This window comes from Populus nigra, chromosome 3, assembly GCF_951802175.1.
Source record: "Populus nigra chromosome 3, ddPopNigr1.1, whole genome shotgun sequence".
In the NCBI taxonomy this organism is placed as follows: Eukaryota; Viridiplantae; Streptophyta; class Magnoliopsida; order Malpighiales; family Salicaceae; genus Populus; species Populus nigra.
In genome coordinates, this window is record NC_084854.1 from 133723 (window position 1) to 147476 (window position 13754).

The 13754-nt window shown below is 36.4% G+C and overlaps 1 protein-coding gene and 1 long non-coding RNA gene across 3 annotated transcripts; both read right to left on the reverse strand.

The window, feature by feature from the left end:
* Nucleotides 1-4395: 4395 nt before the first annotated feature.
* On the reverse strand, nucleotides 4396-6011 carry LOC133688151 (uncharacterized). Its single transcript, XR_009841112.1, has 3 exons — nucleotides 5869-6011; nucleotides 5177-5293; nucleotides 4396-5004 (listed from the first exon to the last, which is right to left on the reverse strand). It is a non-coding gene; the product is annotated as an uncharacterized LOC133688151 (long non-coding RNA).
* A 2724-nt stretch (nucleotides 6012-8735) lies between these two features.
* On the reverse strand, nucleotides 8736-13589 carry LOC133689693 (uncharacterized protein At2g24330-like). Of its 2 annotated transcripts, none has more exons than XM_062109683.1 (6): nucleotides 13120-13589; nucleotides 12720-13022; nucleotides 12476-12620; nucleotides 11847-11956; nucleotides 9418-9841; nucleotides 8736-9206 (listed from the first exon to the last, which is right to left on the reverse strand). In XM_062109683.1, exons 2-6 carry the CDS (start codon nucleotides 12972-12974, stop codon nucleotides 8929-8931), a joined length of 1212 nt encoding a protein of 403 aa, XP_061965667.1. In that variant the 5' UTR covers nucleotides 12975-13022; nucleotides 13120-13589; the 3' UTR covers nucleotides 8736-8928. The 2 variants fall into 2 exon arrangements, with proteins under 2 accessions (XP_061965667.1, XP_061965666.1); XM_062109682.1 differs by having other exon boundaries at nucleotides 12720-13001; nucleotides 13120-13588.
* Between the last annotated feature and the right edge of the window lie 165 nt (nucleotides 13590-13754).

The window sequence follows — 13754 nt, forward strand, 5'->3', positions numbered from 1 at the left end:
AATACTTTAAATTATAATAAAAATAATAATATTTAGAACACAAATTATAATATTTTTTATATGAATACTTTGAATTATAATAGAATTATTATATTTATAACACAAATAATTATATTTTTTAGATGAATACTTTGAATTATAAAAAACAATATTTATAATACATATAATTATATTTATAACACAAATATAATTATATTAATTATATTTTTGAGATGAATACTTTGAATTATAAGAAAAATAATAATATTTCTAACACAAATAATTATATTAATAAACTCAAGACCCAAGAACCTTGGGTCCTGACATAAGACCCAAGAGACTTGGGTCGTGACGCAGGATCCAAGAGTGGTGGGTCCTGACACTGGACTCAACAGAATTGGGTCCTGATGTAGGACCTAAGGCTAAGGCATCCTAAGCGGGTCTTCAGACCTGCTCACCTAAGTCTACAGCCATGCGCGCGGGTCTAAACCTGGCGCCCAGTGCATCCCCAATGCCATATATCTGCAACCTAGGGCCTACAGCCCCACTTGGCGCGCGGGCATCCAGTGATTGTCAACCCCAACGGCAGGTGTCTGCAGCCCCACCAAAACTTAAGCTGACAATTTTATGCCCAACCATACCTTTAATGTCATGTGCATCCTAGTGAAAAGACAACTTTATCCCCCTCCTGATGTCCTTGCAACTCTCTATGACAAGGGCAGCCTTGTCATTATACTGCTTCAATCCACAATGCTTTGTGTCTAGGTAAACAATAACAGGAGCATGGATCCCTTTTAATATATTGTATAATAATATCATCAAGCTGTCCCCTAATAGGCATATAAGGTGTGCAAATCAATCCACTATCTAATTTTTCTTTGATGAAATACTTGTTTACTTCCACATGTTTAGTTCTATCATATTGCACTGGATGGTGTGCTATTCCAATTACAAACTTATTGTCACAGTTCAATCTTATTGGCTCATCCTACTTGATTTTTAAATCTTCTAGGATAATCTTCATCCATAGTAATTCATGGATTCCAAGTGTCATTGATCTTGACACAACATTCTATTTTTTACTTCTTTATGTCATAAGATTTCCTCCTAATAGAGTAAAATAACTTGTTGTTGACCTTCTATCTATTAGGGAACCAGAATAATCAACATCTGTATAGCATTCAAGTTTCAGATTCTTATGTTTTTTATATAGAATTCCTTTGTCAGGAGTAGACTTTAAGTATTTGAGGAGTCTATACATTACCTGTAGGTGTGAATCTTTTGGGCTGTACATGAATTGACTCACCACACTCATTGCATAGGCAATGTCTGGACCAGTGTAAACTAAGTAGATCAGCTTACCAACTAACCTTTGGTATTGACCCTTATCAGTTGTGGCTCTTTCCTCATCGTTGTCAAGCTTGTGCTTTAGATCAATAGGTGTCTCACATGGTTTGGGGTTTACCATTATTGTTTCCTTTAGAAGATTAAGAATATACTTCTGTTGAGAGATAAAAATTACCTTTTTTCTGAATGTGCCATCTCTATGCCAAGAAAGTATTTCAGCTTCCCTAGTTCTTTGATTTCAAATTCTGCAGAACGTGTGATATCCCACATCGGCGAGTGAGGACTTAGGTGAGGGCCTTATATGATCATGCTCATCTTGACTAGTAAGACGTGTTTTGGGGCCATACATGGCTGTCAAGAACAAATCCATGAGGCTCGTGGGCCAAAGCGGACAATATCTTGCTAATGAGGGTGGGGTGTTACAATTTGGTATCAGAGCCCGGCTTGCTGGTTGTCCAATGGTGCCAATGGGATCGTCGGGCTCCTTAACGGGGGTGGATTGTATATCCCACATCAGCAAGTAAGGCGGAAAATACTTCAGTTTAAAAACGAATGTAGTTGCGGATGCTCTCAATCGTAAAAACAAGGAAATTATAGGTGGACCAACAACCTGGAATGAGAAAACCTTAATTGAGCTAAAGGGATTGGGGGAAGTATTAAATGTGAGTCCGAAAGGATCCTTAATGGCTCAACTAAGGGTGAAGTCAGGGTATCGAGAGAGTTATTCAAATCCTAGAGGATTTACTAAGGGCATATGCTTTGGAATTTAATGGAAACTGGGAGGAGCACCTGTTGCTAGTAGAATTCACATACAACAATAGTTATCAGACAATAATTAGAATGGCCCCATTTGAAGCTTTTTATGGCAGAAAGTGTAAGACACCCTTGTGTTGGGGAGAAGTCGGGGACAGAAAGTTGTATGGGGCAAAATTAGTACAAATCACTACTAAAAAAGTGAGGATCATTAAGGATCGAATGAAGGTAGCCCAGGATAGACAGAAAAAGTATGCATCTATTCGAAGGAGAACCCTTGCATTTTGTCTTAGGGATAAAGTATTTCTAAATGTAGCTCCATGGAAACAAATGTTGAGATTTAGCATAAAGGGAAAGTTAGCTCTGAGGTTCAGTGGACCATTTCAAATCTTGAAACATGCCGGACCTGTAGCATATGAAATAAACTTACCCATATAATTGGCCAAGGTTCACAATATATTCCATGTTTCTTTGCTGCAAAAAGCCGACGTAGCCCCTTCGAGAGTCTTACCTCAAGTGCCAGTCAAGGTGGAAGAACGCTTAACATTTAAGGTGAAACTGGTAAAGGTACTCAATTGGGGCGAGAAGGAACTTCGTAATAAGAAAATTCTTATTGTCAGAGTTTTATGGCGAAGCTCGCAAATCAAGAAACATGGGAGAGAGAATCAGAGATGAGGCAAAAATTTCCCAACTTATTTATAGACTCGGATGTGTCACTCTAATTTCGAGGATGAAATTTCTTATGAGAAGAGGAGAATGTAAACCCCGGTTAAAAAATAGGTAGAAAAACAATCTAAGTGCTTATAGAATAGATTTAACAGAAGTACCAAATAAGCATTAGAACGAACCAAATACAAAAAATAATTGAAAAATAAAAAATACATAAATGTGAATAAAATATTACTAGGAGTGAGTTACCTGGAAATAAAATTATCAATATGTAACTTAATGAAATTCAAATTCACTCGGGTAAAAATTTTATATAGATAAATGCCAGGATCCAAGAATTTTACCTCAAGAACATGAAATTTACTATTTGGGATATAAAGGAAATTTGGTAAAAAGTTAGTGTATATATATAAGTGTGCATGTGTGTGCTCGGGCAAGAAAAAAAGAGGGAAAAAAAAAGGGGAAACTACCATTTACATGTGAGAGAGATAGAATTGTAAAGGAAACAAAATCTTGAGAGAAGATCTTGAGGGAACATTAAACAAGCTTAGTGAGCATTAATTGGAAGGAACAAAAACAAGTGTAGGTGAGTAGAAAAGGAGAGAGGAAGTTCGGCCAAAATTAAAGAGGAGGAGTTGGAAGCTTGATTTGGAAAGTGTTTAGAGTTTAATTACTTGCTTGGTAATGCATTCTAAAGACTCTTGATCTAATTTTAATGGCTTAAAGTCCTTAATTGATTGAATTTTTGAAATTGGAAAGTTAGGGTTCTGGAATAAATTTAAGGGAAATAAAAATTTATTATAATTTATCATGGGAAATAATGTGAAAATTAGAGTAAAGTGATTAAATTATTATAAATGAAGTAAAATTTTTGATAATTAAATAGAGTTAGTGGCCGGCCAATAATAGGAGATTTTGGGGAATTTAATTATGAATCAATATTGTTAAGTGATAAATTCATAAGCATGTGGTTGCATTAGAATTGGTTTATTGAAGAAATGATTAATTAGAGAATGAAAGAAAATAAAATAAAATAAAATTCTTCCCTCAATCTATTAAACAATTTTGACCTAAAGAAAAAAACTTAAGGGAGTCTTTCAATCTTGTTTTATGCTACTATATTAATGCTTTGTACTCCATGAAGTGAATTGATGAATAATATAGTAAGTAGAACTATTTTTGAATATCTCTTTACAACTTCTTAAATTTCATTGAGCACTTGTGTTGATTCTTGAAAATGTGTGAAATATTACTACCATGAAAATCAAAGAAGGAGTTGATGTCATGATGAGGAATATAATTAAATTGTTGGTCCCTATTAGATTTTATATGTATTGGAGTCATAAGACGTTAAAAGTTCTTGAGAGATGTTAAATTGGTGGTTAAATCCATGAATTCAAGTCAAGACAATTTTGGTGATTAAAATTACAATTATTGTTAGACAGAAGATGATGGAAATTGTTGTAACTTTTCATATAAAAGTTATAAAGGAATGCGTTAGCTAACATTTAGCACTAGCCTTACCTCAATTAGAGTTATATAACTCTATATATGGGCAAAATACCGTTAAGAGGTCAAGCTATTCAAAACAGGATAGTTTTGGTGATCAGAATTACAACTATTGTTAGACATAGAAGATGATGGAAATTGTTGTAACTTTTCATATAAAAGTTGTAGAGGAATGAGTTAGCTAACATTTAGAACTGGCCTTGCCTCAATTGGAGTTATAGAACTCTAGATATAGGCCAAATATCATTGAGTGGACAAGTTGTTTATAACAGAACAAGTTGTTACAGTTAGCTGTAACACCCCACCCCACTAGTAAGATATTGTCCGCTTTGGCCCACGGGCCTCAAGGATTTGTTCTTGGCAGCCACGCATGGCTCCAAAACACGTCTTAGTAGTCAAGGTGAGCATGCTCATATAAGGCTCTCCCTCAAGTCCTTACCTGCCGATGTGAGATATTACAATTCACTCCCCCTAAGAAGCCCGACGACCCTGTTAGCACTACCGAACAGCCAATAAGCTGAGCTCTGATACCAAACTGTAACACCCTACCCCACTAGCAAGATATTATCCATTTTGGCCCACAGGCCTTACAGATTTGTTATTGGCAGCCACGCATGGTCCCAAAACGCGTCTTACTAGTCAAGGTGAGCATGCTCATATAAGGCCCTCCTCCAAGTCCTCACATGTCGATACGAGATATTACAAAAAGTCTCTTTCTCGATATATGTCTTTCCATAAGATCATCACCTGTTATTATAATTTCATCAACATAAACAATCAGAATAGTAACTCACCCTAAAATGAAGTGTTTGATAAACAAAATATGATCTCCTTGACTTTGTTGATATCCCATTAAAATCATGGTTTTTGTGAAACTTTTGAACCAGGCTCGAGGTGATTATTTTAAGCCATAGATTACCTTCTTTAGCCTGCAGACTTGGTTGGGAAGAAGGGAGTGATTGAATCTTGGTGGTGGATCTGTAAAAACCTCTTCTTCCAACTCTCCATGCAAGAAAGCATTATTTACATCATATTGCTGCATACACCATCCAAGATTAGCAGATAAAGAAAACAAAATTTGAATGGTATTTATGTTAGCAACTAGAGCAAGTGTTTTTTGATAGTCCATCCCAAATGTTTGTGTATATCCTTTTGCAACCAACCTGGCTTTATACCTTTCTAGACTACCATCAGCTTTATATTTCAGGGCATAAACTCACTTACACCCCACTATTTTTTTCTCTTTCAGTAACTCAACTATTTCCCATGTTTGATTCCTTTTTAGTGCATTCATCTCTTCTCTCATGGTAGTTTTCCAATTCTCATTCCTTAGAACCTCATGCAAGGTTTTTGGAATAGGTATGGTATTTATTTTTTAGAGAAAGACTTTGTATGATGGTGAGAACTTTTGGAATGACATGACTTTGTATGATGGTGAGAACTTTTGGAATGACATAAAATTAGCTATAAGATATAAGGGATTTTTAGTGCATTCATTTATCCCTTTTCTAATAGCAATTGGCATATCAAGGTCATTAATATCATAAACAGGTAAAGATGGATGGAAAAATTGATCACGGTTAGATGAAGATGGATGAGAAAGTTCATTACCTTGATCTGGTTTGGATTTTTGAGCTTGCAAGAAAGTATGGCCAGGCTCTATCTTTCTTCTATATACCTGAAGAGGTCGATCAGTATAGTTTCTAACTGTAAAGTTTCTTTTGTAAGATTTTGAGACTCAATGAATGGTGAAATGAAAGATGATTGATGCTAAAATGGGATTTGGAATGAAAAAATATCAAAGTCATTTTTATTCTTATCTTTTGTGTTGTTGTCCTCCCCCTGAAGATAAGAAGATTGGTTTTCATCAAAAGTTACATCCTTCGACACAAGAAATCTCTTTGAAGATGAATGATAACATTTGTAACCTTTTTGTGTGATGGAATATCCTGTGAAAACACACTTGAGGGATCAAGTTTGTCTCATTGATGTTTATAAATGTGAATACAGGTGACACACTTAAAAATCCTTGGGGAAATTTTAGAATAAAAATTAATTTTTAGGAAGAATTTTGACAAATAGTTTAAAGGACTTTTGAAACCAATAACTCTTGAAGTATTTGATTTATCAAATATGTAGAGGTTAAAACAGTTTTTCCCTAATAATTTTTTGGAACTTGCTATTGGAAAAGTAAAGCTCAAGTAGTTTCAAGGAGATGTCTATTTTTTCTTTCTGTTAACTCACTTTGTTGGGGAGTATTAACACAAGATAATTGATGAATAATCCCTTTTTTTATTAAAGTAGTCCCTAACATTATCAATTCTAATGCCTTTAATGCTAACCCCAAATTGATTCTTTATCATATTTGTAAAGTTTGGAAAGATATGACTCACAGTGGCTTTTCTTTTAAGAAGGAAAACCCAAGTCATTTGGGTGCAATCATTAATAAACGTCACAAATCCTTGTGCTCCTGAAATATTAGGAAAGTTATATAGACCCTATATATCAAAGTGAATGATAGTACATAGAGACACAAATCTTGAATCATTTAAAGGAAAAGGCATTCTATAGTGCTTTGCAGATTCAAAAATTTCACAATGAAATTGTTCAACATGAAGATTTTTAAATAAAGATAGAAACATGTTCTTAAGAGTCTTAAAGGAGAGATGTCCTAAACGACGATGATGATTCCACACATCATCTTTATTAGAATTTACTGAAATGAATGATAGAGGAGGAGAGTTCTACTACTGCCTTGCACTCTACGCATATACAGCTCGTCCTTAACTCTTGCCTGTCCAATTGTCCTCCCTGTAGCTAGGTCCTGAAATATACAGTGATCAAGGAAGAAAGTTACAGTACAATTTATGTCTTTGATTAGCTTTCAGATGGATAACAGATTTGCAGTAAGATTAGGAACATGTAGCACTCTTTTAAGAGTCAATGAGGGGTTAAGAGGGATTGTTCCCTGTCCTGAAACTGTGGTTAGAGATCCATCAGCCACTATGATTTTCTTACTACTTGGACAAGGTTGATATGATCTAAAGAAACCTACAGAATAGGTCATGTGGTTTGTTGCACCTGAGTCAATGACCCAAATGTTGGACAGTTCTTGTTTAAGGCACTAAAGTCATGAGAAATTGGAATTTTATCATTTTGAGCAAAAGAGCATGACCCAGATGGTTTCTCCATTGTGTTGAGTAGGGTTCTTAGGCGTTCAATCTTCTCTTTGTTGAACCCTCACAACTCTAGGGTGTTGAACTCACAGGTAGGCTCTTTTGAATTTGTCAGGTATGCTTGTCCTCTTGACTGGTTCCATTTGTATCCTCCATTACGCCCTATCCTTAGTGGTTTTCCATAAAGTTTCTAGCAGGTTTCCTTTGTATGGCTTGTTTTCTTGCATTAGTTAAAAAACTAATCATCTTTAGAGAAATTTTTTTTCCCCTTCAGTCTTCACCATTTCTGCACCATTCATGGCATCACTTAGGTTCCTGTTATTAGTTATCATCATAGCAAACCATTCAATGTTAGGGACATCAAGCATCACAATTCTCCTTCTTTCTTCAGCCCTTATCCATAAGAATACCTCATTAAGTGAGGGTAGAGATTCTTTTCCAAGTATTTGGACTCGCACTTAATCGAACTCTATGTTGAGTCCTGTAAAAAATTCAAAGATCCTCTCTCTTTTCACATAAGTTTTTAGATCTACAGTATTATTATTACACTGCATCTTAAAATCCTGATAATAATCCAATTCCAACCAGAAACTTTTCATAATATTTTAATATTCAATAACCATTATAGTATCTTGTTTGGTCATTGAAAGTTTCATTTTAATCTTTTAGATTAACATAGCATCCTTCACTTTGAAATAGCCCAAATGTTCTTTGTTGTAATCATGAACATGTAAGATCCACAGACTTTGGCATTATAAAGTTTCGTAAACTTTAAATCTTCTAGACTAGGAAGATTGTCTATCAAATGGTTGGTCTTTCCCTATCCTTTTAGAAACATTTTGACTATTTGTGATCACTTTAGATAGTTTCGTTCATTCAACCGATAGAACAACAATAAATTCTATAGTTCCCCTTATATGTGGCTAATTTGAATTTTTTTTATAGTGTTTTTTGAACTGACTAGGTTTACTAGATTAGGTGACTAGGAGTGTCAGGACAAAATAAGTTGTAGAGAAAGTAGGCTTGGTTCAAAGCTCTGATACTACTTGACTTGAAGAATTCTTGATCTTTGTCTTCTCACTTTATTTGAGAATGAAATTTTAAATACATACAACATCTATAAATCTATATGAAAGTATTATTCCTTGATCCTGATTTATAGAAAAAAATATCTGACTTTCTGTTTTTATTTTCTACAATTCAGGTTCAAATCAACCTTAATTACTTAATCTTCAACAAAACCGTTGACAAAAAGAAAGAAAATCGTATGACAGCACTTCTTCCACAGTTACACTATATCAATAAGACAATTTGATCTGTTCATATATCATTGGCCACGAAAAGTACTCACTCAGAAGTATCATGCAAGGTGCTGCTGCTTGTTACATGGCAGGCACGACCAAAAATCCAATACAAACCAGCAAGTCCCAAACCCTTAGGGTCAGATTTTAGGCTGAACATGACAACCTCGCCACTAATTACATAGCTCCGGTCTTTAACTAGTAACCGCCCGTGATGCTATCGTCTCTGTTACTTCCACCATCTCAGAACCAGCTCCATCACGGCCGTTACTTGCAAGTATACTATCATCACTCGGAGAATCACCAGCATTGCTGATGGGTTCAGCGCTCCCCCCCGTCCCTTTCCTCAAAGTGCTCAATCCGGGGGAACTAGAGCCAGAAACACGCTCTTCTAGTTGTTTTGGCTGGTTCAGGGCACGACAATGTGGGCAGTAATATGTAATGTATGGAAAATCCTCCTTCCTAGCAAGCCCTGGAATCGATAATGCTAAAAAGTCATATTTGTCATGTCACAAAACATGTCAACCGCAGCACTACACATGACTATCTTTATGTTCACGTGTGCGTGCAATCACAAGTTGTGGCCGTTAAAATGCTGGTGGCTAGTATTCAAAATGCAGTTCTACAACTATAGCAAGCCCATAAAAAGAAGATTGTTTCAAAATAAACAATAGTCCACTCACCATTGTGCATATGGCAGTTGCCACATATCAGTGCATATGATTGTGTTGGATCCTCACCCACAAGCAATGCTGCAATTCGAGCAACCCATCCCCCATCATATGCAGTACATCCCTGCAGATTGCCATGCTCAACAACAAGCTGACTATGCTCAGATGTCAGAGGACCTTCACTTTGCACAGAAAGTGGCATTTCTTCACCAGAATGCTGCACCAGCGTGCTCCCTGCACTACTGGACCTTGTGTGCACTTGCTTTCTATTTCTGAGTCCACTACCTTGTACAGGCTCAATGTCATTACTCTTCCCTGTAGGAGTAGTAGGCTTAGATTCATCTCCCAGATAAACCTTCATGCCAGAATCCGCACCCAGCTTAGATGCAAGGACAGTTGCAGCAGCTGCCTTAGCTGCTGGGTCAGGATCATATCTCTGCATACAAAAGGGTTTGCACCAATGTAATTAGGGAAAAGAAAAGGTCCATACCAGCTATCAATTTGCAGATACCCAAAAATAATGTTGTACGTTATTCAAGATGTTGTTTATAAAGCTTGTTAATAACACGCCTTCTAAAGTATAACATTTCCAGCCCCCAAAACTCCAGCAACACCCCCAAGGCAACAGACAATCTAGTATCCAGGTTGGAAAGCATAGGAGAGTTAGAGACTCACTGAGTTATATATACAGAGCAACAAGGACCCAACCATGCGAGACACTTTAGGATAAAACCAAAATCCCAAGTGGCCAAAATGGTCTGTTCTCACATGGGCAGGAGTCCATCACTATTAAATGGTATCATAATAAAGCAGTTCAACAAATTAGATATGGAGGCACTGGAGAAGGGATTCAGCAGCGAAAGTCTGGTCAATGTAACACCTAAGGAAAGCAGGATTGTGCTAGTACAAGCATCCTGAGCTGTCCAAACATCAACCCTTGTCTCCTCTGACAATTCAATTCAAGTTCTTTTGGATCAGTTTTGTTTCACTCATTTGCTTCTTTGAGATACACTCCTTATCTGCATTGCAATTACTCAGAAACACGATGCAAGGGATCCAGAAAACTTAGAAACAATATTTATTAACTTATATAGCAAACAAAGCAATTGTTGCTCCATCATCTAAAAATAATTACTGACCTATGGTTTGATCCTGGAACTCTTGACCCTCGAGCAGCACACAATATTAGAAATTTAGAGCTAAGGCTGCTGTTGTTTTTATGTTTTTTTTCCTACATTCAGAACAATGACCATAGGTGTTGTGACCTTTGTGATTTTGCTGAGAGTAACTATCTTAGTACTGTGTTTGGGACCTAACACCTACGGACTTTTGGGGATTAATACATAAGAGAGTCTCGTTGTTACAGCATGACTAAGCAATTCTTATTATATCCAGCCAGAATCTAGCTAATTAATCTTCCTTCGCATTTCCTCATTATCCATATAGCTTTATTGATGCAGGCAAATAAGCATGCAATGAATGAATATTAATGTGTCATTCGTTTGTTCTCTCAGAAAAAGAAAGCAGATTGTTGTCTATTTTTGTTAACACAACTTATCATTTTAAAATCGGAATGTCAAGCAAATGAAATTTGGTGATTTTACTAATAGAGGTTCTTAAGATTTCAATCTCCACTTTGATGTGCCCAGAGAGAAATTTAGGAATTATTCCTTAACATTACATTTCTTAATTCTAAAAAAATATAAAAGAAAAACAACAAGCTTTTCTTGTAATGCTAGCCAGAGTTCTAGGTTAAATACATGAGAATCAAGTTTATTTAGGATACTAGAATATTAGTAGTTTCACTTATTCATGATTTTCTATTTCTATTTCCTAAGTGGTTTAGAACTACAAAGATTTTTGCGACTACAAAAGGAGTGCCTATTCCATGTAATCCTTATGATTCTGATAATTGAGACTAAGGACTGCAAACAAACGTCAAATATTTAACCCTCTCTTTTCAATATTTTCTTCCTTTTCCTTTCTACAATTCCATTCTTGCTAGAGCGCCTAAAGTTGCAATTCACTGGTACGACGACAACCTCAGCTTCTAAAACAAGGACTGAATCCACCTTTATTCTAATAAATCCTTAATTTTCCAAATCCCAGCTAATCATGAAATTTTTATATAATTAAAAGCTGGAATGGAAACTGATGTGATGAACGTTTTAATCCTAGACAATGCAGAGACTACCACCTAGGCTAGTAAAATAGCATTAGAAATTGTGTTAGTGAACCGAGCATTACTCAATAAAAAGATCTAACTCTCATTTTCCGTGAAGGAGAAATTTGACAGACTTTCCAGTTGTTTTTCAATTGAAGAAGCACAAAAGGTGGAAGATTGCCCATATCCTCATCTTCCCAAAGGATTAAGAACATCCCAAGGTAAACCCCAACGATAACATAACAATACAAATACAGCAACAATTTATTATTGTTACCTGAATTAGCTGCTGTGTCGTATAGTAATTTGTCTTCTCTTTAAGTTCATCGATTTTTGCTTGCCTTTCAGCCCGAAGCCTCTCCAGAGTGTTTTGATCTCTGCGATCAACTTCATGAAAGAAACCTAAAATATTACCAATCAAGTTGACAGAAACCTAAACTATGATGATCTGGTTTGACATCACATGGAGAAAGCATCCATAGGAATGCTTTTCTGGAACACATTAATGGATGTTACAATTCAACAAGCCTGGTCTTGCATGTTAAGTTGTAGATAGGGATGGGATTCCTAAAATGAAAAACGAAGAGGGACACACAAGCAACAGGAGGGAAAAATCTGAATGAGTAATGGTCAAATGTAGAGACTGGGACAATGGAAAAAATAAGCAAAGCAAAAGCAATAGTAAAACAAGAGCCCAGCACTAACAAAATCAGAAAGTAATTGACAATAACACCAAAATATCATGATTTCCTTTGACTGACCGACCGCACATAAAAGGACAAGATTTATATTGAATTATTACTGTACAGAGAATGGTTATTTAACTGAAATTACAAATGATTGCGTTATCATCAGTAAACCCTGCTAGCGTATAATATTAAAAAGTAGGGGGAGAGAGTGACTCACACATCCTGGTGAAGCTTACAAAGGCAGAATAAGCAAGGGATGATAAAGCAGGCAGAAGAAACATTGGTAAGACTCGAAAAGCTCTCATTTTCCAATTCAAATCCATTGATCTTGTAGTCATAATAGCATAGCCGACTGCGATGACCTAAAGGGATGGATGGATGGATTGATTTCAACAAATATTAGTACCTAAGAAAACATTAGATAGCTTGGTGGCTCTGGTGCGAATAAATTGAATAAAGACCTCAAAAAGGACAGAGAAAACAATAAGATGGCGAATGATCTTCCTCCGAGTACGGGACCTCCGATTGATTCTAGCCAAAACAGCAGCCTCTTCCTTAGAAATGTGTTGCAGTCTCTTCTCGAAGTCGTCGCCATGCGGTCTAAAGACAGCCTTCCAAAGACGGGATAGGAAACCTCCGGTGCCGCTCCTCCGCGTCATTTTAACAGAATCGCTGTCGGGTATGCCTGCTGTCTCCTTATTGTCCCCCCTGCCCATAGCTCTTCGCTTTGGTCAACTGTCTGTCTGTGGAATACAGTTATTATACTTATTGATAAGATAAAGAAAAGAAGATTAGGGATCTGGAGAGAATTGTAATGGAAATAAAAATAAAAAGCAGAGAGAAAGGGGGTTGGAAAACTACCGGATCTAAAGCTCTTGTTAATTTTGAAACTGGTGATACCCCTTCTCCTCTTACTCTTCTTCTACTGCTGATGGTGTGTGTTCTTATGTGTTGCTCCGTCGCACTCTTCTCTTTCTCTCTAATTTTTTCCAGGGAGAGGAGGGGAGGCCACGACGCGGAAACAATAATAACACTAATTTATTTATATTATAACAAGGAGAAGTTGTAAGTAGTAACAATAACAATATCGGACTCGGGGAGGGGGAGGGGGAGGGGGAGGGGGAGGGTGTTGGTTTTACGATGGATGGTTGTTAGTTGGAGGTGGGACAGGGCGATGACATGAATGAACAGAAAGGAGAAAAGGTTTCTTCCTTCCTTCAAATTTGGGTTTTTCAAATGCTTTACTTTATGCTTTAAACGGAGAGCCAGTGTAGAAAGGAAGGAAGGAAGGACGGAAGGGAGAAGGGCGTTTCTTATTTTCTTTTTCTTGGATCCATCCATTCATGTGCCCAAATTATTATTATTATTATTATCAGTATTCTTATACTAGGCGCTAACATTCATTCATGTGCCCAAATTATTATTATTATTAGTAGTAATAGTAATAGTAATCTTTTACAAGACGAGCTAACATTCATTCATGTGCCCAAATTTTA

Coding starts and splice junctions, on each gene's coding strand:
- LOC133689693 (XM_062109683.1), bottom strand. CDS start 12,974: ATGGGCAGGGGGGACAATAAGGAGACAGCAGGCATACCCGACAGCGAT. Junction 11,957..12,475: donor TGTAAGCTTCACCAGGATGT/GTGAGTCACTCT, acceptor TCTTTCATGAAG/TTGATCGCAGAGATCAAAAC. Junction 9,842..11,846: donor CGACACAGCAGCTAATTCAG/GTAACAATAATA, acceptor TTTTGTATGCAG/AGATATGATCCTGACCCAGC.